This window comes from Plecotus auritus (genome assembly GCF_963455305.1).
Source record: "Plecotus auritus genome assembly, chromosome: 8".
Lineage (NCBI taxonomy): Eukaryota > Metazoa > Chordata > Mammalia > Chiroptera > Vespertilionidae > Plecotus > Plecotus auritus.
The window spans coordinates 175,775,968-175,800,709 of record NC_137782.1 but is presented as its reverse complement, the minus strand read 5'-3'; the positions used below and the strand labels follow the sequence as shown (position 1 = coordinate 175,800,709).

The 24,742-nt window shown below is 63.8% G+C and overlaps 3 protein-coding genes across 20 annotated transcripts in view; 1 reads left to right on the top strand and 2 right to left on the bottom strand.

Annotated features, from left to right (window-relative positions):
* Positions 1-2,982, bottom strand: part of PXDN (peroxidasin) — a 62,443-nt gene extending 59,461 nt beyond the window's left edge. Inside the window, exon 1 of the mRNA XM_080684991.1 lies at positions 2,764-2,982. Coding sequence (XP_080541117.1) covers positions 2,764-2,954 — 191 coding nt within the window. The 5' untranslated portion in view covers positions 2,955-2,982. The remainder of the gene's footprint in view (positions 1-2,763) is intronic.
* TPO (thyroid peroxidase) overlaps positions 1-24,742 on the top strand; it is a gene marked incomplete at its 5' end in the record, with an annotated part of 445,236 nt that overhangs the window by 129,530 nt on the left and 290,964 nt on the right. The window lies entirely within an intron of this gene.
* Positions 10,217-24,742, bottom strand: part of MYT1L (myelin transcription factor 1 like) — a 297,774-nt gene continuing 283,248 nt past the window's right edge. For 16 of the 18 annotated variants that reach the window (XM_080683275.1, XM_080683277.1, XM_080683265.1 and 13 more), the window contains 6 exons: positions 23,137-23,220; positions 21,825-22,046; positions 15,868-15,959; positions 13,739-13,842; positions 13,292-13,435; positions 10,217-12,859 (listed from right to left, as the gene is read on the bottom strand). In XM_080683275.1, the coding sequence (XP_080539401.1) occupies positions 12,719-12,859; positions 13,292-13,435; positions 13,739-13,842; positions 15,868-15,959; positions 21,825-22,046; positions 23,137-23,220 (787 nt within the window). In that variant the 3' untranslated portion in view covers positions 10,217-12,718. The remainder of the gene's footprint in view (positions 12,860-13,291; positions 13,436-13,738; positions 13,843-15,867; positions 15,960-21,824; positions 22,047-23,136; positions 23,221-24,742) is intronic. The other 2 variants (XM_080683269.1, XM_080683270.1) reach the window with 1 other exon arrangement.

Sequence of the window (24,742 nt, the reverse complement as noted above, 5' to 3'; positions counted from 1 at the left end):
GCAGTTCCAGGATGAGGGGCAGTTCCGTGATGGGGGCGGGTCCAGGGATGGGGGGCTCCTGGGATGGGGGGCCGGTCCGGGATGGGGGCGGGTCCAGAGATGGGGGGGCGGTCCCAGGATGAGGGGCAGTTCCGGGATGGGGGGGCGGTTCCAGGGATGGGGGGCTCCCGGGATGGGGGGCCGGTCCCGGGATGGGGGCGGGTCCCGGGATGGGGGCGGGTCCAGGGATGGGGGGGGCGGTCCCAGGATAAGGGGCAGTTCTGGGATGGGGGCGGGTCCAGGGATGGGGGGCCGGTCCCGGGATGGGGGCGGGTCCGGGGATGGGAGGCGGGTCCGGGGATGGGGGCGGTTCCCGGGATGGGGGCGGTTCCCGGGATGAGGGCGGGTCCAGGGATAGGGGGCGGTCCCAGGATGAGGGGCAGTTCCGGGATGGGGGCGGGTCCAGGGATGGGGGGGCGGTTCCAGGGATGGGGGGCTCCCGGGATGGGGGCGGTTCCCGGGATGGGGGCGGGTCTCGAAATGGGGGCGGTTCCGGGATGGGGGCGGTTCTGGGATAGGGGGCGGGTCCCGGGATGGGGGGCGGGTTCCGGGGTGAGGGGCGGGTCCCGGGATGGGGGGCGGGTCCCGGGATGGGGGGCGGTTCCGGGATGGGGGGCGGTCCCGGGATGGGGGCGGCCCTGCTTCTAGAGCACCCCTTCCTGCTTCCCTGTCGCCTGAACTCACCCAAACCCGAGCCGCAGGGGGTCTCAGGCCAGGATGATCGGAGGGAACCCGGGTCCAAACAACCCGCTGTGGGCCCAGCCTGAGGGGGGAGCCTGGCACCTTCCAGATTCTGATCCGCCTCAGGAATTTTATTTTAATAAAAAATGAAACGCGTGAGAGCAGAGACCTGGGGGAAACGCAGGAGCTGTTTCCGCGTGAGCGGAATTTATAACGGGCCCCCCCCGCCCCCCGAGACCACGTCCGGGACTCCCTGGGCCCCGCCCCTCTCACACCTGCTCCCAGGGGCGCACCCGCCACAGGCTCCTCCCCAAAGCGCCATCACCACCGCCTCCCACCCTGGTGCTGCCCCCGGGGCCAGGGTTCGGGGCTTGTCCGCCGGCCTGAACCTGTCCCGCCAGGACTTAGTCTGCGGTCCAGGTGTTCACGTCCCAGGTGTGCAGCGGGCAGGATGGGGTCCCCCCCCCCGAACTGGGTGTGCCCGGCCGTGCAATGCAGGGCCCCCTCCCCCGCACCCGGCTGGTCCCCCGGGGCCTCAGCCAGCCGCACTCTGCCAGGCCCAGTGGATGACCAAACGCGCTGGCTCACGGAGAACTTCCCCAAATTCCAGAAACGCAGGGAGACGCCCGGCCCACGCGCGATCGCGGTGCGAGTATGCGAATGGGCGCCTTCCTTTCCGGGACCCCGCGGCGCCTGCGCCCAGTCCCTCTCGGCCCGGCCCGCGCTCCTTCCCCAACGTCCGGGCGGCGGGGACCCGCTCTGGGCGGCAATGCCTTCCAGCCTGGTTCTTCCTGAAACGCCACCTGGACGCGAGCGCAGCGCACCAGCCAGACGTGGAAAGGGCCCAGGGTCCCCGCGTTCCCGCCGACTCTCGAGCACCAAGTGGTCCGCACGCACCGCCCACGCGGCCCGCTTCCTCCGCGCGAGGCCGGGTTTCTGGGCCGATCACGCCCGCGGGACCCCGAGGAGGCGCCACAGAGGAGGTCGCGCCCGCCCACTTCCCGAATCGTCCGCTCCAACTTTCACAGCCTCGGCAGGTCCCGCGGCGGAGCCAAGCCCGGCCCGGCCAGGCCGAGTGGAAACTATGCCCGGCATCCAGAGCGGCAGCCGGGGACCGGATTGTGGCGGCGCCTGAAGGCACGCGGGCCTCCGCCCCCAGCCAGCCGCTCCTGCAGCCGCGTCCGCACCCTCGGGGTCTCGGGCGCCCGCGTCCAGGGGGCGGAATGTGGCCTCTGGGGAGCGAGCGGGTCTGCGCGGCGTCGGGGCCCGCGGAGACACCCGCGCGCGGAACTTTGCGCGTAGCGCCGCCCGCGACCCGCGAAGTCTGGCCCACTCGCGATCGCGGCGCCCGGCTGGAGACGAGGGGGTCACGCGCCCGGCTGGAGACCCCCTCGGAACTCGGCTGCCTAGACCCCGAGGACCAGCCCCGCGGCCCCTCCCGGAGTCCTGGCCGCCAGGTGCGCTCGCACACTGAGGATCCCCAGGGAGGTACCCGGAGGAGGAGAGAGGGGATTCGGAGGAGGAGAGGGAGGAGCGGAGGGAAGAGGGGGAGAGGGGAAGGGGGAGGGCGCACGGAAGGGGGGCGGAGGAGAGAAGCAAGCGGGAGGGGGACCCCAGGAGCGGGGCTTCCCCGGCTCCTCGACGACGTCCCGGCAGCGGGGATTCCGGGCTCCGAACAAAGGCGGCTCTGGAGGCCGCGCTCCGCGCCCAGGTCCGCCCTCCGCGCCACCGGCCAGAGCGGACAAAAGCCCGCGGGCCCGCCCGGCCCCCAACACCCGACTCTCCCGCCTGGGTCTCCACGTTCCCCCGGCCAAGATCTCAGACCGTCTGCGCCCCCGGCCCCCGCGCCCCGTGTCCCCAGCGCCCCGTGTCCCCAGCCCCCGGCCCCTGCGCCCCGCCGCCCCTGCGCCCTCGGCCCCCGGCCCCCGCGCCCCGCCGCCCTCGGCCCCCGGCCCCCGAGCCCCAGGTCCCTGCGCCCGAGCCCCCGGCCCCCGAGCCCCCGGCCCCAGCGCCCCGCGCCCCCAGCCCCCGTACTGTACTCACAGGATGGAGGTCTGCGGCGCCACCGCGGGCACGGCCTCCAGCAGCAGATGCATGCAGCGCACGGTGCTGCGGAAGCACAGGCAGCGGCTCGGGCACCCCGCACCCGGCCTCTGAGCCACGGCGGCCAGCGGCCCCCACACGCCGCACAGCAGGAGCGCCAGCAGACAGGGGCGCGCGGGGCGCACGGCCATGGCCTCGGCGTGCAAGGACGCTCGGACGCACAGACAGACCGCGGAGGCCCCCCCGCGCCTCCCAGGCCGGCTCCGGACTGCGCCCGCCCGCCCGACTGCGGCCTACGTCCCAGCTGTGCGGGGGGCGGGGGGCGCCAGCGGTGCACATGCGCGCGGCTTCTCGCGTCCCACCCCCACCTCCCCAGGGCAGGGGCGGGGCGGGGCGGGGCGAGGACCTCCGGCCCCACGTCCGCACGCTGCGTCCCCCTCCCTCCGCGGGGCTCCCGTGTGCAGCCGACACCAGGGGGCCAGGGGTTCAGTCCCAGATCTGCCCTCGGCAGCTGGGGGCCGCGGCCAGGCCGCGGTTCCCACATGTGTGCGAGGGGGTTTTGTTGTTTTATGAAACTTACTGAGCGTTACCACGATCCAGGCACGCGTCCAAGCTGGCGCTCCCTGCTCCTTCTCTCTCTGTTTCTCTCTCTCTGTTTCTCTCTCTGTTCCCCCCCCCATCTCTCTGTCTCCTCTCTCCTTTGTCTCTGTCTCTCCTCTGTCTCTCTCTCCACACACACACACACACACACACACACACACACACTCACACACACACTCACACACTCTCACACACACACACACACACACACACACACTCACACACACACACACTCACACACACACACACACTCACACAGGGAGCTGGGCAGCCCGTTTGAGACCCGAGGCCTGTTAACCGCCCACCTCCTGCCCCTGCCACCTCCAGGCACCGCTGGGAACAGAGCCGGAGCAGAGCCGGTGCAGGGCTGGCTGGGATGTTCCAGGCCCCGTGGCCCCTCCCCTGTGGTCACAGAGGCAAACCCGGTCACCACAGTGGGAGTCGGTGAAGCCATGGGCGGTGCACAGATGCGAGGGAGGGAAGGAGGGAGGAGGCTGATTACAAATACATCTGCAGTTGCATTCTAACACTTTACACATATTTCCCGGCTCCACCGGGTCCTCCTCTTGACAGGACAGAGACTAGGTCAGCTTTGACCTGTGACCCTGTCCGGACCCCTCCGTTCCAAGGGGGACCCTCAGTGCACTGCACCTCGTAGGCGAGCATCTCTGAGTGGGTAGTTAGCTTCTCTCTTCAGCTCACCTGCTGTCCTCTGACCAGCTGTGACCTGGACTTTAGGTGTCAAGGTGTGGTACCCAGAGAGCACACACTAACCTGGGGTCGCGTGGAGGCATCTATTGGGGGGCTGGTGTTGGTTAGCTCACCATCATGATTGGAGCTAAGGAGACCGCCCTCCGTCCTGTCGTGGGCTTCAGCCCCTCAGAGTAAGGTCTTAAGAGTGAAAATCTCAGGGAGGAGACTCTGCCTCAGGACAGTAGCCCCAGCTCCTGAGTGTGAGTCCCTGGCTGCCCTAGGGACTGGGGCCCTGCTAGCCCCCACAACTGCATGAGCAAATTCCTTAAAGTCTACCGTCCTCCCCTCCTTCCTTCCTTCCTTCCTATATCCTGTCCGTCCATTTATCCTTCTATCCATCCATCCATCCATTGTCCATCCACCCACCCACACATCCATCCATCTACCCACCCATCCACCCACCATCCAGCCATCCACCCACCATCCATCCATCCACCCACCATCCATCCATCCACCCACCATCCAGCCATCCACCCACCAGTCACCCAGCCATCCACCCACCCATCCATCTATCTACCCACCCATCCACCCATCCATCCATCCACCACCCATCTATCTATCCACCCATCCATCCACCCATCTACCCATCCACCCATCCATCTTTCCACCCACCCATCCATCCATCCACCCACCCATCCATCCACCCATCCACCCACCCATCCATCCACCCATCCACCCACCCACCCATCCATCTATCCACCCACCCATCCACCCACTCACCATCCACCCACCCACCCACCCACCCATCCATCCATTTACCCACCCATCTATCTATCCACCCATTCACCCATCCACCCACCATCCATACCATAGTGCTTGCTGTTCTCTGGGGACCCCTGACTGGCACGCAGCCATGTGCAGGGCGTTGGGTGAGGAGCTGTGGTGGGGGTGGGGGCCACGCCTGCATGATTTGGGCCTGGAAGAATTTGCGTTCAGTAATGAGCTTACACTGAGCTGGATTGCTGGAAGAATCCAGGTCTTTGTTCGTTGTTTCCCGCGTCTGCCCTCTAGAGGCCTGTGGGGGCCTCGCACACCGGGATCCCGGCCCTCCCTGAAGCCTTGGAGGAAGATTTCTGTTGCTGAGACCCAGGTGAAACGTCCCTTCCCTCCCCGACCACTTTCCACATTGATTATCAGCCCCGGGCCTGTTATCTGTCTGCAGCGGACATTCCGTTCAGGCGCGCTGACGCCACTTCCCGTGTTGGCTCGGTTAGATCACCACCCAGAGGAGCAGAGGCCAACGAGAGGAGGGAGCTGCCTGCACCTCCATCCCGGTTCCGGTTCCCGCAGAGCCGCCTCCGTGAGTGTCGGCGAGGCCTGGAGACTCAGAGACCCCGCGCCCCCGAGGCCTGTGCCACCGTCAGTGCCGGAGCCTGGGACGCACCCACAGCGCCACGTCGGTCGCCCCATTTTGCAGGTGGAAAACCCAAGCTGGAGGCTCTGAGTGACCTGCCCAAGGACCTGCAGCCAGCCAGGGAGGGGCAGGAGCTCCGTCACCAGGGGCCAGGCACTGACCTGTGCCCCCCATGGGGACTCTGTGGGGTCCCTTGACCTTCACTGCGCAGCTGCACCCCACTGCTGCCGGCCCCTCGCGCGGCCCCAGCCGGAGCGGGGGGGAAGTGGCTGGCCTCGCCTGGCTGACCAGGTTGGGGTCAAGCGCAGAGCTTCCGGCGCCCTCCGGCCCCCAGCTCCCTGGTCCGCCAGGCTCTGCTGAGGGGACCAGCCCGGCGTCCACCCGCAGCGCTAGTGCCCGGACGCGCGGCCGGTACTTCCTGCTGCCTCTTCAGTGTCCAGGTCTCCTGTCCTCCTCCCACCGGACCTTTGAGGGTTCCTGCAGAAAGGGCGTGGGCTTTGGAACATCACAGCAAGGGGGAGGCAGCCTCACCAAGTCTGTCACTCCGGGCAACGTCCTCCCTCCCTCTGGGCCTCGTTTCCCCACCTGTACCGCAGCTGTGAAGACTGAAGGGGAAGTGAGAGCCCGGGCTTGGCCATCCCTCAGAAAGGCCGGGGTCTGGGTGGCCCAGGTCCGCACGGCCAGGGGCCCTTCCCCAACGATTAGTCCCCTTGCAGGCCTGGCTGCCTGGGGGGACACCTTTACCTGCAGGCCCCTGTGAGTCCCTTCTGCCGCTCTCCCTGCCCCACGGGGGACAAGGTCTGGCAGCAGTGCCGGGCGGGGGTCCGGGGGTGGGTGACTGCACCCCAGGGTCCTGAGCCGCAGGGAGGTACCGCATGCTGTTCTCCCGCCGGCCTGGAGGCCAGAAATCCAAGATCCAGGTGCCGGGTGGGGTCCTTTGGAGCCGGAGGTCCAGTCGCCCAGGCCTCTCTCGGCTCCTGTGACGCTGGGCCCTGGTGCCCTCAGCTGTCACGCTGATCCGCCTCCTGGTCACGGGCTTTTCTCTGCTTCCCACGAGCCGGTCCCGATGACCGTGTCCTAACGCGACGAATCCCACCTGCAAGGGCCCTGTCTGCAGAGAAGACGGCGTTCCGTGGGGGAGCACTGGTTCTGGGGTCACGGCTGACAGGCAGGTGGGGCAGCCTCTGCTCGGGGCCTGGAGTCCTTCCAGAGCCTCCTCCGCCTCTGGGCCGCGGAGAGCCCATGTGAGGAAAGCACCTGCAGGGAGCCATTTCTCTAAAAATCTAAAAGGGCCCGGCCGGGGGGCTCAGTGGTTGAGCGTCGACCTATGACCCAGGAGGTCAGGGTTCCATTCCCGTCAGGGCACGTGCCCAGGCTGTGGGCTCGATCCCCAGTGGGGGCGTGCAGGAGGCAGCCGATCCATGCTTCTCTCTCATCAGGGATGTTCCCATCTCTCTCCCTCTCCCGCAGACTCGCCAAGGCCTCCGAAGGCAGGGACGCTGAGGAACCCAGTCCCCGGCCTGTGACCGCCCAGTGGGAGCCGGTGGGGCCTGGGAAGCCCCACGTGGAGGCCAGTCTCCTGGACGGGCTGCAAGGAAGGGCAGGGGCGGTCTCAGCTCAGGGTGCTTTTCCTCCGAAGCTGTGCTGCTCAGACCACAGCCGCTCCAACCCAGGACTCACACACGCGCCCCGTGGCCTGGCCCTCGGCTCCCAGAGTTCTTGCAGGCCCATCAAGCCAACCGCCGCTGGTTCTGAAGCAACCGGGCCTGGGGCAGCTTGCCAGAGAGTGAGCGTGGGTGCAGCAGGGCGTAGTGAGGGGGGTGCATGAGGAGGGGGCTGGGGGCCACCGCTGTGGCAGGACCAGAGGGCGGGCTGCACAGACGGGGTGTGTCCTCCAGGTGAGCCTGACTGGGGTGTGTCCTCCAGGTGAGCCTGACAGGGGTGTGTCCTCCAGGTGCAGAGACGGGGGTGTGTCCTCCAGGTGACCAGACGGGGGTGTGTCCTCCAGGTGCAGAGACGGGGGCGTGTCCTCCAGGTGAGCCTGACGGGGGTGTGTCCTCCAGGTGCACAGACGGGGGTGTGTCCTCCAGGTGCAGACAGGGGTGTGTCCTCCAGGTGCAGAGACGGGGGCGTGTCCTCCAGGTGAGCCTGACGGGGGTGTGTCCTCCAGGTGAGCCTGACAGGGGTGTGTCCTCCAGGTGAGCCTGACGGGGGTGTGTCCTCCAGGTGCAGAGACGGGGGTGTGTCCTCCAGGTGCAGACGGGGATGTGTCCTCCAGGTGCAGATGGGGGTGTGTCCTCCAGGTGCACAGACGGGGGTGTGTCCTCCAGGTGCAGAGACGGGGGTGTGTCCTCCAGGTGCAGATGGGGATGTGTCCTCCAGGTGCAGACGGGGGTGTGTCCTCCAGGTGCAGAGACGGGGGTGTGTCCTCCAGGTGCAGAGACGGGGGTGTGTCCTCCAGGTGACCAGACGGGGGTGTGTCCTCCAGGTGCAGAGACGGGGGCGTGTCCTCCAGGTGAGCCTGACGGGGGTGTGTCCTCCAGGTGCACAGACGGGGGTGTGTCCTCCAGGTGCAGACAGGGGTGTGTCCTCCAGGTGCAGAGACGGGGGCGTGTCCTCCAGGTGAGCCTGACGGGGGTGTGTCCTCCAGGTGAGCCTGACAGGGGTGTGTCCTCCAGGTGAGCCTGACGGGGGTGTGTCCTCCAGGTGCAGAGACGGGGGTGTGTCCTCCAGGTGCAGACGGGGATGTGTCCTCCAGGTGCAGACGGGGGTGTGTCCTCCAGGTGCACAGACGGGGGTGTGTCCTCCAGGTGCAGAGATGGGGGTGTGTCCTCCAGGTGCAGATGGGGATGTGTCCTCCAGGTGCAGACGGGGGTGTGTCCTCCAGGTGCAGAGACGGGGGTGTGTCCTCCAGGTGCAGAGACGGGGGTGTGTCCTCCAGGTGCAGACGGGGATGTGTCCTCCAGGTGCAGACGGGGGTGTGTCCTCCAGGTGCACAGACGGGGGTGTGTCCTCCAGGTGCAGAGACGGGGTGTGTCCTCCAGGTGCAGAGATGGGGGTGTGTCCTCCAGGTGAGCCTGACAGGGGTGTGTCCTCCAGGTGCAGAGACGGGGTGTGTCCTCCAGGTGCAGAGACGGGGTATGTCCTCCAGGTGCAGAGATGGGGGTGTGTCTTCCAGGTGTGCAGATGGGGGTGTGTCCTCCAGGTGCAGATGGGGATGTGTCTTCCAGGTGCAGAGATGGGGGTGTGTCCTCCAGGTGAGCCTGACAGAGGTGTGTCCTCCAGGTACAGATGGGGATGTGTCTTCCAGGTGCAGAGATGGGGGTGTGTCCTCCAGGTGAGCCTGACAGGGGTGTGTCCTCCAGGTGCAGATGGGGATGTGTCTTCCAGGTGCAGAGACGGGGTGTGTCCTCCAGGTGAGCCTGATGGGGGTGTGTCCTCCAGGTGCAGATGGGGGTGTGTCCTCCAGGTGCAGAGATGGGGGTGTGTCCTCCAGGTGCAGAGACGGGGGTGTGTCCTCCAGGTGCAGAGACGGGGGTGTGTCCTCCAGGTGCAGAGACGGGGGTGTGTCCTCCAGGTGCAGAGACGGGGGTGTGTCTTCTAGGTGCAGAGACGGGGGTGTGTCCTCCAGGTGCAGAGACGGGGGTGTGTCCTCCAGGTGCAGAGACGGGGGTGTGTCCTCCAGGTGCAGAGACGGGGGTGTGTCCTCCAGGTGCAGAGACGGGGGTGTGTCTTCTAGGTGCAGAGACGGGGGTGTGTCCTGTGTCCTCCTGGCGGCGATGGTAGGAGGGTTGCTGAATTCTGGCTGGAAGTGGGGCGGGGGGGGGGGCGGGGGTGACAGGCAGCACTGCTTTTGAGGAGAGGGTGGGGGAGATTGAGCTCCCCGGGGACAAGGGCACCCATCCCTCATCACCTTCCAAAGCCCCAGCCCCTGGCACCATCCCATTGGGGCTTCGGTTTCAAAACATGAAATCTGGGGGGAGACACTGTCGATTCCATAGTCATTCCCATGGGAAAGTACCATCCGGCATGAAGAAGTGCCGGAGGTGGAGCCGCATTCACATGCCCCGTCTGTAACCTGGAGCTGCCTGGCCAGGCTCCCACCTCCATCCGCGGCCCTCGGCTGTCGTGGCCACCAGCACTGACGGGCCTCCGTTTGCATTTTAGCGCCTTTTCTCAGGGTCACGGATGGTGTTTTAGCGACTGCATTTCCAAGTAGGTGTCTGGTCCCCAGGATCTGGGTTTACAGAGGAAACCGGTCCATCTTCTGCTTTTTAACAATTTAACAAAAACGGGTTAAAAATCAAACCGGCAGCCACAGCGGTGTGGCGGAGCCCAAGTGCCTGTGTCCGCAGCTCCTCCGGTCCTTGTCCTGCCTCTGCCTCAGGTCACTGTCCCCCGGGGTCAGCCCTCAGGAGGGGCCGCGGCCCTCGGGGTGCAGAGGTCCTGGGACGCACTGACCTGAGCTGGAACAAGGGCAGGACGAGGCCCAAGGAGGGAGAGCGGCGGGGGATCCTCACGGACAGACGCTGTCCATGCACCTAGGCCTCCAGTGTGTGTGTTGTTCAGAACATCCCTGCCCTGGGGAGAGATCTCACGTGGACACGTGACGTGTCCTGGGGCAGGCAGGGCCCTTCCAGACGGCCGGGGGCAGGGACGCCACGGGGGAGAGCTAACCCTTCCCGAATGCGGCCGCCCCGCCTGGGACCCACACGGCGCGGCCCTGAAAGAAGACGCAGACCCTGGTTAGAGATCCGTCGTGCTACAAATGTGGCAACACCTTTTATTTAGAGGAAAGATGTGTGAACATCAGCATGACAAAGTTTGTACAAAGTTCACAATTTAAAAATGAAGTATCACTGCAACTCGTGATTCCACACATTTTAGCAAAATTAAAGTGTCAACAAACCCATGCTGTGTCGTACAAAAATAAATCAAACTTCAGTTCCACAGAGCACAATAAATATTTATACAAAATTCTGTCTTAATAAATGGCCACTTAAATTAACTTAGAAATGAATATGAACAATAAGTTATAATAAATAAACTCTGATGACTCACGATAACCCCATATGAAAGGTCAGCATTCTAGCATGAGACACTGTGATCCCCTATGTAATAGTCACAGGTAACGTTGATTGGATATTATTACCAATGTCAGGTGAGCAGCAGATTTGTGCTTAAAACCCCTTTCCATTGCACACAGGTGATAACAAGAATCCGAACCGAGACTACCTATTACTCTACGAGAAGCATCGCTATATGGCGGGAAGCTGCGGACACAACGGGGATGCAGGCGCCGGTAGGAACAGCGGCGGCGGCCGGGGCGGGGCAGCAGGAGCTGGCCCTGGCGTCAGCTCTCGAAGGCAATTCTGAGCGCGGCGGCTGCGACTACGGGCTGACAGGGAGGCCCCGAGCAGCTGCGGAGCCCCGGCAGTTACACACCTTTTCCCAGCTCGTCACTGGAGTCCTTGTGAGAATGGAGCGTGTGTACGGGGAGCGTATAAAGTGCCGCTGGGGTGTGGTTATATACATGTCCACGAGGTCGGGCATTGGATCAGAGTCTGTGCGAGGCCGGCGGCCCCTCAGCACGGTGTCGGTCCGCCCGCGGGCCCGTCGCGAGGCTGGGACGCGGATTGCACACCTCCGCTCGGACACAGAGGACAGGTGAGTGCAAATAGTCGACTGGCACGTTGTGGGGACAATGACCCTGTAAGTCCTGTTCTGCTAAAAATATTTTTTTTTAATTTTTACAAAACCCATCTTTTTTCATAACAAAATTTTAAAGTACTTTTGTACTTCCTGCGTAACATCAAGACATGGAAGGAAGTGATGCGTGACACGGCCGCCAGTCCGTCCTCGGGGCAGACCGGTCGGTCGGTCTCGGGCTGTCGGGGACACGCGGTCTCCAGGGGCGGACACGTCGGGGGAGCTCACGACAGAGAAAGTGCTGAAGTACCTCCCGGACACCTGCTTGGACTGCACCGTCCTCGGGCAGCTCCGGCCGCAGGCTGGCAACCCCCCGTGGCCGCTGCCGCCGCGACAGGTCGGACTCCAGGGCGCGGGGACTCCAGGGCGTGGGGACTCCAGGGCGCGGGGACTCCAGGGCGCGGGGACTCCAGGGCGCGGGGACTCCAGGGCGTGGGGAGAGAGCCCTCAACGCGGCCACAGGCTCACCCGAAGCCGAGTCAGCGGGAGACACGGTTCTGAGCAGCTTTGCCACCGAATTCAGCAGAAAATCCAGTGCCGTAACTTGAAGACTCACAAGTCCTTTCCCTTTATGCCCCAAATGCAAACTAGTAACAACAGCAATGACAGCGTTTAAGGGGGAGGGGAAAAAACACCGGAAGTGACCTCTGAGCCGAGGGAGCGGACTCCTGGCCAGGCCTCCCTGCAGCGGAGCGGCTGAGGCAGGGGCGCGGGAGGGAGGGCGGCTGGGAGTTCACGGGGGTGAGGGGTCTTCGCTGCCTCCTGCAGCCCCTGCGGGAGCTCGGTCCCCAGGTCTCACATGCCAAGCTCGGGAGCAAATTAGAAAGTGCCGTGTGAGCTGCTTTGCATCTTCTGCCAAGTTCCCATGGCTGGATGTTCTTACAATAAATTACTTATCTCATTTCTTACAGTTAATCCATATGCCATTTCCTTGGAATGCAAAAAACCTCACTTACTGCCCCCACCATACACCATCCTCCTAAAACAAACAAACAAAAAAATCACATAATATTTCCAAGCATCGTTCAAAAATAAAGCATTTTTTGCAAACAATTCTTGCTATGAAACAATATGCACACAAAATGTACTTGTTAAATTCCATAAAATCCTCGCCGCGAGGCGAAATGGCGTGTCTGAGACGTGGCTGCAGCCACCTCATGGTCATTCAAAGCCGTTTCTTTGTGTCCATTTCAGTTCGAAATACTAAAACATTTAACCACTAAGCGTTAAAAAGAATGTGCACTCTATTTTGAGCAGCTTACCTCTTCAGAAATATATATATCCCCCCAAATGTGCATACATTAGCAGCTATGAACATTACATGGAGAATCACACTATGTCGGCTCATGTGAAACGTACAAAACGTGAACGTGTCCACCTATCTGCAGGTGCTACGTTAAAGCAGGACGTGAGGCATGGAGAGTCTCTGAGCGGGACACTCTCGGACAGACATGAGCACGGATGCGCTCGGGCGGGGCAGCAGCAGGGCGACAGGCGTCCTTTCTAGCAGGTTCCGCCACTACGTCACTGAGCAGCTGGTCAGACCTGAATTCCTCTCACAGCCTGCTTTATATTTTCCAGGAGGGCTTTATTTTCTGGGCTCTGATAACGATCTTGATTTGTATACATGTCCGTCAAAGTAGTCACGTATGCATCAAAATTTTGTTCATTGATTGGGTCCTACGAGATATTAAATAGTAGTTCATACACAGCTTTTATTTTCTTAATAGGATATTCACATCAGCATAAAAAGCATCACAGCCTAGGCCACTGTCTGCATCACGTCTAAAGGCCTCCTCGGAGCACGCTTACTCGACGCGTGCCGGGACCGGCCACCAGAGCCCTAGGGGGCAGCGCCATGGCGGGGGTCCCCACGAGCAGTCACCACAGACACCTCCTCCCGGTGCGCTGGGCAGGCCGCCAGTGCCCGCCCGCTCTCTCCGTCACTTACCCCGGAGGCAGCTGAGGGTCGGCCAGACTGTGGGTCAGGGGCCGGCCAGGCGGGCAGCTCGGGAGCCGACTCAGTCACTTACCATGGCGGCAGCTGGATCTTACACTGTGGGTCAGGGGCCGGCCAGGCGGGCAGCTCAGGGAGCGGACTCGCTCACTTACCATGTGCGGCAGCTGGATGTTGGCCAGGCTGTGGATCAGCGACTGGCTCAGGGTCGCCAGCTCGTGGAGCAGAGACTCGTTCTGCTGCTCGATCACTTTGTTCTCCTCCTCGATGGTCTTGAGGCTGCTCTCCATGGTGGTGATCTGAGAGGCACAAAGTGTGGGCACAGGGAGTGGGCGCCGCCCGCAGCCAGGGCCACGGCTACCGACGCACAGAGAGGCCCTTTGCTGAGAGAAAAAGGCTCCCAAGGTTAAGAACCTGTCCTTCAAGGCGCTGGCCTTCCTGCTCATCCCACACCAACGCCAGCAACCAGGTGACCGATGGCCCTGGCTCCCGCAACGCCACCCCGAAAACTGCAGAGACCGGCGTGGGGGAAGCCAAAGGGCGCCTCCCAGTGCCGGTCCCTTGCCTGTGCCCCGCAGGTGGCAGGAAGGGGCGAGACTGACCTGAGTCCTGAGCTTGATCATGTCGGCCTCCATCTGAGAGTTGGACTCGTTCAGCTCCTTGATCTCTTCGTCCAGCTGTTTGATTTCTTCGTCATTCTCTATCCCTGCCCCGGCGAACAGAACCCAAGTGCATTACCACTCTGCTCGGGGAATACCACGTGAGAATTCCCAGTTTTCTTATGGAAGACTAGTGACCCGGTGCACGGATTAATTAGAAGGTGGCTGGTGAGGCGGGACTGGGCGAGACGGGCTGGACATGCTCTAGAGCAGGGGTGGGCAAACTTTTTGACTTGAGGGCCACAATGGGTTCTTAAACTGGACCGGAGGGCCAGAACAAAAGCATGGAGGGAGTGTTTGTGTGAACTAATATAAATTCAAAGTAAAGGAGCGGAGGGGAGAGCAAGAGAACCCTCCGCTCTTTCGGCTCCGCGGGCCGGATAGAAGAGCCGAACGGGCCGGATCCGGCCCGTGGGCTGTAGTTTGCCCACGGCTGCTCTAGAGCCAACCTCCTGCGGTTCCTCGCCGGCATCTTCGAGGAGCAGGGTCCCTCTGCCTGGCCTGCGGGGATCGGCTGAAACCGGCTCTCCGACATCCCCCGAGGGGTCTGGAGTGCGAGAGGGCACTCTGCAAAGTTGCTGTCGTACAGGGAGTGGAACGCAAACGCACGTGTGCAGTAACCAGATTCAGGGCCAACAGTGCCCCAGCAACCACATGACCCACGGCCGAAGGTGGAATCACACGGCCCCGCGAGGAAGCGGGCTCCTCCTCTCTGGTTTCGGGGTGCGTCACCCGAAAACCACTGCAGCTCGGCAGCTCCTGCGTTGAGCATCTGCCCCCTAGTGGTCAGTGTGCGTCATAGCGACTGGCCGGCCGGCTGGACACTTAGCATATTAGCCTTTTATATATATAGATAGAAAATAGTCACGTTTGCGTGTCCTTCTGTCCCCAACCACTGCCCTCCTTTCAATTAAGGCCCTAAAACCAGACACAATCAGTCGGGGTGTGCAGACCACACTGAGGGTCACCCTCCCGGGTGACTGGCCAGAGCTGCAGGGGCAACCTCACTCGGCTGGGAGCGCGCTCAGGGACGCAAACTTTCCTCGGCTCTGCGCTCGTCCTGCGGGGCTAGAGTGCTGATTGGGGTTACAAGTCACTTCCCAACACATGGGCGCGTGCACAGGGATGGACTGCAGGTGGGTGTCCCCGAGGCTGGCACGTCCTCCACGCCCGATGGGTGGGGCAACGCTCAGAGGAATGGACTTGGCAGACGGATCAGGAACCCAGGCCTGGGGGCTCCGGGTGAAGGCGGAGCAGAGGGGCCCGATTCTGCTCCTTGGAGGAGGCTGGATGGGGGCAGAGGCACCAAAGGGGGTCTTGGGGGAAAGCCCCGGAACCCCTGGTGTGGGACCCCTGCGACATTGGCGGTGACCTGGTGAGAGGGGGTGCTTTGGGGAGGACTCTCTCCCAGGTTAACAGGCTTTATCGTAAGGGACAGACCTGGTCCGTCCCACTTGGTCTCTGACTGTGCTAGGCTGTGCTAAGCCAGAGGACTGAGCGCCGGCCTGTGGCTGTGGCTGGTCCTGAGCCGGGGTGGTATGGGGTGGGTGGTGTGGGTGGTGTGGGTGGTGGTAGTGGTGTGGGTGGTGTGGGTGGTGGTAGTGGTGTGGGTGTGGGTGTGAATGGTGGTAGTGGTGTGGGTGGTGGTAGTGGTGGTGTGGGTGTGGTATAAGGGTGGGTGGTATGGGGGTGGGTGATACGGAGGTGGGAGGTGGTGTGGGTGTGGGTGGTGTGGGTGGTGGTAGTGGTGTGGGTGGTATGGGTGTGGGTGGTATGGGTGTGGGTGGTGTGGGTGTGGGTGGTGTGGGTATGGGTGTGAATGGTGGTAGTGGTGTGGGTGTGGGTGGTGTGGGGGGTGGTACGGGGTGGGTGTTATGGGAGGTGTGGGTGGTGTGGGGGGTGGTACGGGGTGGGTGGTATGGGTGGTGTGGGGGTGGTATGGGAGGTGTGGGTGGTATGGGAGGTGTGGGTGGTGTGGGGGGTGGTATGGGAGGTGTGGGTGGTGTGGGGGGGTGATACGGGGTGGGTGGTGTGGGGTGGGGTGGGCCGTAGGGGGTGGTGTGGGCAGTTACCGTTGCTGGCGCGCTGCCGGATGGTCAGCATCTGCTCCCCAGACAGCTTTGCCTTCTTCATTGCTGACGTGGCTCGGGGGCACCCGGACAAGCTGAGGGAGACGGGAAGCGCGTTAGCCGTGGGTCTCGGGAGGACACGGTGAAGAGCGGCCAGTCACTGTGTCCTCTCCTCGGTTGCTGTGGCTCAGGGCCACGGGGACACCAGTGGGGGCTGCGGGGCCTGGGTCCCCAGAGGGCGGAGGGAGCATTGTCACGCCTGCTCCTGGCCGTGGACAGGGTGACCCCGACACGAGGTGGGATTTAGAACTGAATGCCAAGCACAGCAGATGCAGGCCGTGAGCTCGGTGCCCACTCAGGCCTCTCGGGGCAAAGCACACGCACCTGCCCCCAGGAGGCCACTTGGAAGTAGGTCAGCGTCTCCTCTGAAAGCTTTGGAACTGGTGCCAACACCACCGCCCCAAGGGCTGGACTCTGACGCCTCCCTGCCCTCGGGCTTGCCCTGCACGGAGCTGGTCCGACTGGGCTAGTGGCTCTGCTTCTGCCTCCCCCTCCGTGTGCACGCTCTGCACAGGAGCACCTGGCGGGCCTCCCTCTCCCCTCGTGCTGCCTGCGGGGCGAGGCTCACACGGACCCTCTGCGCACGGCCGGGGCCGCGGCACGTCGGGGACTGGAAGCTGCACACACAGAGTGCGTACGCAGGCACATCCGACCAACAACTGCGTCGTCCTCCTCGGTGCTGGGCGTGTCTCCACCCACCACCGAGGGTGCTGATCCGCGACTGGCGTGGTGGACTCGGTGCCCACGGACAGCAGGCTTCCCGAGGTCGTTCACGGAGCCCTGCCAGTCCTGTGGGACGGCCCGGGGGCCAGGGGTCTCCGTAACTGCTGCTCTTCCCTGACTTGGCTGATGGCGCCTCTGGATTTGCAGGGGACGGGGCAGCGGGCCCTCAACCCGGAGGGGTGTCCCCAGCCCCGGCCCAGCCCCCTGCACCCCCCAGGGCAGCCCCCGGAGAACTCCAGGGAGCACAGGGGGCAGGAGGCACCGAGGGCCAGGCGAGTCACCTCCTGAGGGCTGTCCGTCCAGTGACCAGTCTCAGGGGTGTTTCCTGAGCTGACCTGTCCCTCCGGCTGCCCCGTCCCCTCCTCACTGTCCCCTCCTTGTCTCAGCTGGTCCCTCGCTGGCCCTGGGCCTCAGCACTGCACCACCCTGAGCCCTCCTGGGAGGGCGCCGCTCCCAGCACAGCGTGTCCTCGCAGCCCTCTGAGCAGGTCCCTCTGAAAGGCCTACCTCCCCCGCTCTGTCCCCTGCTGGGCGACACGGCCGCGGCGGGAGTGCAGGGAGTGTGTGTGTGTGTGTATGTGTGTGTGTGTATGTGTGTGTGTATGTATGTGTGTATGTGTGTGCGCGTGTATGTGTGCGTGTATGTGTGCGCGCATGCGCGTGTGCGCATGTATGTGTGTGTGCGCGTGTATGCGTGCGTATGTGCGTGTATGTGCGTGTATGTGCGTGCGTGCGTGTGTGTATGTGTGTGTATGTGTGTATATGTGTATGTGTGTATGCATGTGTGAGTGTATGTGTGCGCGTGTCTCTCTCTGTGTGTATGTGTATGTGTGTGTATGTGTGTGTGTATGTGTGTGTGCGCGCGTGTATGTGTGCGCGTGTATGTGTGTGCGCGCGCGTGTGTGTGTGTGTGTGCTCCCTGTGTCCTCCCAGCGGACCTCCCACTCTGCTCCCCAAATCTGTCACTCACAGGGCCAGTCTGCGCCCCCGCAGGACCCCGGCAGGGCCCCACCTCAGCAGCCCTGCCTCTGGGCCGCAGGCTCCGCCTCGTGTGCATCCTTCGTGGTCTCTCCACCCACCCAGAGGCCTGTCCTCTGTCCTCAGGGACCCACCCGCCAACAGGTCTGAGCCCAGCGGTGGGTGCAGATCCACATCACACCCCGGGTGCCTCCACGATCCTGCCTGGGACCCAGGGGCCAGAACGAGGTGACAGAGCGGCGCGGCCGGGAGAGCATCCGAACAGGAGCGCACAGAAGCCAAAGCAAGAAGCCAAGGGCTCAGAGGCTCCCAACCTGGACCGTCACCCAGAACCCAGGCCCTCGCTGCGGCTCAGGACCCTTAGTTTCAGGTCGGGGTGGTGTCTGTCCAACGGGCTGCAGGCAGCCCCACTCCGCCGCCCGCGGCCCACCTCTGACGGCCGCCTGTGGGCAGAGCTGGAGCACCTGGCAGCCCGCCTCCCGGGCTGGTCCCTGCAAGGGTGCAGTGCCATCTGGTGGCGGCTCAGGGAAAGGCACACATTACACATGGGTCTCTGCCTGGACACTAGCCCAGGTTCAGGGAGTGAGTTCTGAGATGGAGGGCCGGAGGCGGCCATAGAAACCTCTGACGGACGCTCTGGGCAGGGACCTGCAAAGCCACAGAACCTCAGGTCCGGCCATCCTTTCGGGGCAGCACAGTTAACCGCCCTGTGCCTCCCGCCTCGGGCCAGGCGGCTGCCCTGGCGCAGCACCAGGCCCCCCAGGGCGGGTCCCTGCAGGGGCTGGGAGAGCAGGAGAGCACAGGGCCTGCCCGGGGCCCGGCCTGAGGGGCGCCCTTCAGGAGACACCCCTGGAACAGCTAATGAGCGGGAGCCCCAGGGTGGGGCTGCGCGTTGGGAGGGAAGGAAGCATTTGAGAGCCACTCGGGGGTGTGGCTGGGACACTGGCTCAGCGCCAGGGAAGTGGGGAGAGGGCAAGCACCCCAGTCAGGCCCCGTGTGCTCAGCTCCCAGGAAATGCACCCAGGTGCATGCAGCCTCCTTCGCACGACGGCCCGTGACCTGCCTCACCGTCTGTTCTCCCCCCGCCCCCCCCGCCCCCCAGATGACACCCTCAGTGAAGGGAGGCCCAGGCAACCGGGCCCATGTGGTCAAGCTCCCGGGTACAGCAAAGGAGGCCGAGTCCGCAGAGAGGACAAGAGGGAACCCCGAGATGGAAGCTCCCGTGCCAGGTGCTGGAGCAGCAGGATGAGGCCAGCCCTGTGGACAGGAGCCGCAGCCAGCACCCCGTCACTGGACAAGGGACTTTCCGGCGGCCGCCCACGGCCCGCCTCCTGGTCTCTCACGAGGGTCAGCGCTCAGCCTAGGGCGCATCATCGCTGGGCTGCGTCCCCCACCAGCCCACGTCCGAATGCCGAGGACCCGTGGCGAGGACGGTGCTTGGGAACGGCTCACGTCCCGGTGAAGGACGGTGGTTAGGCGGGGCCCTGGCCCGTGACCGGTGTCCTTGTAGGAGGGACGTGCGGCACCAACACAGAACGAGGCGAGGTGACGGCGGGCGGAGACGGAGGTGAAGCATCCCCCAGCCAAGGGCCCCCCAGGCTTCTGGCCCCGGCAGAAGCTGGGAGAGGCAAAGAGGCCCTGCTTTTGGCCCCCAGATGTGGGGGAGCACGTCTGCGGGATGTCGGGGTGGCTCAGGGCGCATACAGCGGGTTCTTAGCGGGCGCTGCGCTCCTGGTCCAGGGCGTCCCGGTCCCACAGGCTCTGTTTGTGTCAATGTGTGACCAGAACCGCGGTGTGGATTCGAGCCGCCCTGTGAGCCAGGGCAAGTGGCAGGGAAAGCGATTCTAATGGGGGCCCCACGGCATGGAGATGCGGACGTCCGGAGTCGGAGCTATCTTCGCCCAGGGGGGTCCTAGTGGCTCTGGAGTGGTTTCCGGAAGGGGGCCCACGGGGACCCTGAGCCGCGGCCGGCAGGCCCGCTGTGAGGAAAGCAGGTGCATGGCGGGGCCCCTGAGCGCCACTGGGGACACTGTTGGGGCCTTAGGATGCCCAGGGCCTGTGGGCTCAGACTGGGATCGAGAACACTAACAAGTTGGCCCTCGGCCTGGAGGACAGAGAGGTGGTGCGTGGAAGGCTTCGGGGCGTCCTGGGGAGCACAGTGGCTGCTTGCCTGGCAGGGGTGCCCGGGGAGGGGGGGGCGCTGGCTCGGGCTGCGGGGAGGGAGCCCAGCTGTGACCTGCAGCCTTTTCCGCTCACCAGCCCCAGGGGATTCAGTTTGACAGATGCTGGATCTGAGCTCCTCCCTCCCAAGTGCTCACGGTCAGACACTAACACGCTGATGAAAGTAAGAACGCTTCTGAGCTGGTTCAGGGCAGCGGTCAGCGGTCAGCGGTCAGCACAGGGCAGTACCGGAAACTTGCTCCCAGGTGCATCCGACGGACCCAGCGCGAAGACAGCCTCCGAGGGCAGTGAATTCAAATCCCTCACGACTCTCCGGTGACGATGGACCGCAAGGCCCGGGCGCAGGAAGGGGCTCTGAGGACTCGTCGCCAGGGGTCTTCAGTGAGAGTGGCGTGAGCCCTGGACTCCCGTGGCGGCCTCTGCCTGTGCCTGTGGTCTTGGTGAAGGAGCCCACGGCTGTAGCTCCCAGAGGGAGCCAAGGCCCAGCCTCCGTGCTCCCTGCAGACATGGACGCCGCTGCAGCCCGAGGTCCTGGGCCGTCCACCGCGGGCGGCTGGGTGAGCAGCCATGTGGAGAGCAGGAGGTGACAGGCGTAGGTCCCGTGAATGACGGTTCTTTGGCCACTTGCACCGCCAAAGCCCGGGGCCAGGTCCTGCAGGCGTGGACGGGGGCGCGAGGCCCCCGGGCCATGGACGAAGCCCGCCGCACGGTCCTTGGTTAAGTCCCACCAGTGATTTGAAGGAGAGCAATGGCGACCACTTATCACATTGCTAACCAGCATTTTGGTTCCAGGCCTGTGTCTGAGGATGTGTCTGCAGGGGCACCTGCGTGTCTGGTAGGAGGCCTGTCCTGGTACCACGCCACCCACGTCTAGAAAGGAGGCTGGCCGTTTGCAGGCACCCAGCCCTCTCCGCGGGGAGCAGGGGCAGCCGAGCTCCCAGTGGGTGGGACACCCATCCCAGGATGACGCCCACCCCTGCCGGCCCGCCCGTGCACACGTCTGATACACGGCGACCGGCTTGCGGCACAGAAAGGACGGCGCGCGCCTGGGGTGGGAGGTGTGTGCCCTGGAGGCTGTGAGTCCAAGGCAGCCTCTGCCCAAGGGCACGTTCTGGGAGGAGGCTGCCTGCCCCGGACGTGAGCTGCGCCCGGACGTGAGCTGAGGTCAGGGATAAGGTCAGGGAGCAGAAGTCTCCTCCCCCCGTAGGCCCACGGACCCGTTGGTACCATTTCAATTAAGAATCACTGTCTTAATTCTAAACAGTCTTCTGGAAAGAGCGGGAAGCTCACTGCTGCCCACCCCGGAGTGCGCCCCGTCCTGTGGCTGCTCCCCGCTCTGTGCCCCGTGCTGGATGCGGCTCTGCAGGTGGACTGGCTGCGCGATGCTCACGGTGTGCAGCCAGCATGACAGAGCAGGGAAAGGAACAGGCTGGGAACACCCCCCCCCACCCAGCATGGTGTCTGTAGGGCCAGCAGGAGCCTCCGTTCCTCCTCACAACCTCCCAGCCTGGTTTCTGTGAAGCCAGGACATGAAGCCCATGGACGCTCTGACCTCTGATTGGTCCACACCAGGACCCTGACCCTCCTGCAATGCGCCCGCTCAGCCACTTGATTCAACAGCACAGGCCTCTTCTTCCAAGACCGCCTGACTGCATGTCGTTCCCCTTACAGTAAGCGAATTAAAATGATCAGGTCGACGGCTCTTCTGGAAACTTCCTGCTCTGTCTCTGGCTCAGCCATTCAAGGCGACGCCCTAGCCCAAGAGCAGCCTTGTCCCCGGGGCCCACGGAGTAACTGGGTCTGCAGAGATCGTGTTTCTCACTGCGGCCCCCGCCCGACCCCAGGACACCCTCCCTCCGTGTGGCCGTGCTGGAACGCATGGTGCTTTCCCAGGGAGCCTGTCTCCTTCCTGCCCCCCTCGGGTCCTCAGCCCAGGGGAGAGCTGAGGCGGGTGCGCTCTTATACCTGCCGTGCCGAGCCCTCCGCAACCCCCAGGAAGGCCCGGCCAGGTGCACTCACCTGCGGTGTGTGAGGAAGCTGCCGCTGACGTGCCCGGAGCCATCGCATCCGGGAGTGGGACAGGACATGCCCTCCGTCTTGACCGACTTCCAGGAGAACTGGGAGCCATTGAGGTACCCGTCCTTTTGCCTCTTGGCCGCCAGGGGGCAGCCAGAGGCGCTGCGGTGGGAGGCGTACTTCCCGGTGATGTGGCCCTGGCCGTCACACCCGGGAACGGGGCACCTGAGGGCAGACAGAGGAGACACGCTTTCCTGCCCGGCCGTCCACAGCTGGTGGCCTCTACAGCAGCTCCGCTCCACCGAGCGGGGATGGCGGGCTGCACCCTCAAAGAAACCCGTCCGTCCAGGCCCGTGTCTGCTGACGGGATCCCGCCGTTGGACAGAACCACAGCTTTTACGGGGGAACTAGGTCAAGTCAGAGGGAAGCTGCGGGGTTATTTTCAAAAAGGCTATTGCACGAACTCCTGTTCTCTCAGGAGCTAGAACACGTTTGTTTGGCCATGTTTTCTGGAAGCAGGAGAGAGGGTTTAACGGAGGCCCCTGGGGTGGTGTCAGCACAGAGCACGCCTCGGGGACCTCTGGGGTCATAAGTGGAAAAGCCATGGGCTGTGCTTCAGCAAAGGGCCGCGCACACAGCGGGCCGCAGACACCTGGAGCGGGCTCACGGCTCCTCACAGGCCCGGCTGTGGGTTTGGCCTGCGTTTCTTCTTAAAACAGTGAAGTTACATGCTATACAACTTGCACTGCCTATTTATTTTGATACATTTTAATATATTTTAGTAATTTTTATTTTAATAACCATTTTTGCAGACACCGAGTGAGGTTAAAATCTCACGGAGGCAGCACGAGGTTTATCACATGGACGTCTGAGACCCAGGCTCACTGGGCGCCGGTTCGGGGCAAAGGCCCGGGTGAGCGGGAGGGCGGACGCTCTGGCTCCGGCCCCCCATGCCAGGAGCCTCGGTCCCGCTGAGAGTGGGTGTAGCTACATGATTTCATGAGCCAGGTGCCAGCACAGTGCTCACCCTGACACTGTGTTCAATACCTGCCTCTGCTTTCACGAACCTGCCTTTCCCGTACATAGACTGTGTTTTGCTCTGGGGGGAAGAGGGACGTTTCGGGCTTTAGTTACTCAGAACATGGAACCGATAGGTATTCGCAAATCACATCAACTGCAATGTAGACGTCCGAACTGGTTTGGGTTTAAATGATCTGACCTTGCAGTTGATGGATATCACAAAGCGTGTCCTCCCCGCCAGCTCCCACGCGCCCCCACATGTGCCCGGGAGGCCCCGCTCCACCCACACGCACACCTGATGGGCTCCTGGTCTTCCTTGTCCTCCTTGCTCTGCGCTATCCGGATGCCGCTCTTCTTGGCCCGCGGGCACCCTGAAAGGCTGAGGAGAAGCACAAGGTCAGCACGCCTCCCGCACCGGCCTCGGCTCCGGGACTGGGAACCCCAGAGCCCTGCTTCCCGCATGAAAACACAACCTGGGTCCGCCCAGTGCAGCCCCTGTGCTCTCAGAGCATCCCTCCTGCGGGCGGTGCAGCCCCTGTGCTCTCAGAGCATCCCTCCTGCGGGCGGTGCAGCCCCCGTGCTCTCAGAGCATCCCTCCTGCGGGCGGTGCAGCCCCCGTGCTCTCAGAGCATCCCTCCTGCGGGCGGTGCAGCCCCTGTGCTCTCAGAGCATCCCTCCTGCGGGCGGTGCAGCCCGTGCTCTCAGAGCATCCCTCCTGCGGGCGGTGCAGCCCCTGTGCTCTCAGGGCATCCCTCCTGCGGGCGGTGCAGCCCCTGTGCTCTCAGAGCATCCCTCCTGCGGGCGGTGCAGCCCCTGTGCTCTCAGAGCATCCCTCCTGCGGGCAGTGCAGCCCCTGTGCTCTCAGGGCATCCCTCCTGCGGGCGGTGCAGCCCCCGTGCTCTCAGAGCATCCCTCCTGCGGGCGGTGCAGCCCGTGCTCTCAGAGCATCCCTCCTGCGGGCGGTGCAGCCCCTGTGCTCTCAGAGCATCCCTCCTGCGGGCGCCTGGCCTGGCGCCAGCACCTGCCTTCCGCCGACTGCCCCGGGTCCGCCCGCGGGGCCGTGTTCTCACGGCGGGCGGCATTCCACGCGCGGGCTGGTGGTTCTGTCTGAACGACTTACTTCTTGCTGATTTCCATGCTGATGGAAACTGGAGAGCTTTCCTACCGCCAGCAGGGCACCGGAACCCCCAGGAAAGCAAAACTGAGCATTGACCAACATTTAAAAACTCCTGTTTTTTGCTTAAAACGTGGAAATGAAAGCCCGCTGCTCACGGCCAACCCAGCACGGAGCATCCCCGCAGAGCCAGCAGCTGGAGACCATCTGCCGTTTCGCGCTGGGCAGCGGCCGGGAGGCGGACGCTGGGAGGGCGCCCAGGCCAGGCCCTTCCCTCCGGCGAGTCCCCTTCCTCGCCTGCACTCCAGGGCGAGAGGCCGTGTGAGCTGCAGGTGAAAGGGGCCGAGGAGGTCCGCCAAGTGTGGGCAGAGGCGGCGCTCGGCGACCTCAGACCTTCTCTCCCCACCTGGGTCTGTGTTTGTGATTCCTTCTTCAGGTCCAAAGTCAAACCCAGCAAAGCCACTCTGCTCTGAGTGAGGTGAACCTCATGCCTCCGCACCTCAGCGGCGGGAGCTGTGCGGCTCTGGGCTGGGAGCGCGGCCCTGCCTCTGGGCGGCCCTGGGCTCCAGGGTCCCTCAGGCTCCGGAGGAGCTGGCTCTCGGGATGCGGCTGCCCGTTCTGTCCAAACAGGGTGATGATCTCCTTCGTCAGTGGGTCCAAATGGACGTGAGAAGGCTCGGCCGCTCACCCCCTCCCCCTCTGCAGAGGACCCTTAAGCAGTGACTTGAACAGAATTAACCCGTCCTGTCAGGGGCGTCTGTCCCACCGGGAACCTGAGGCTGTGGCC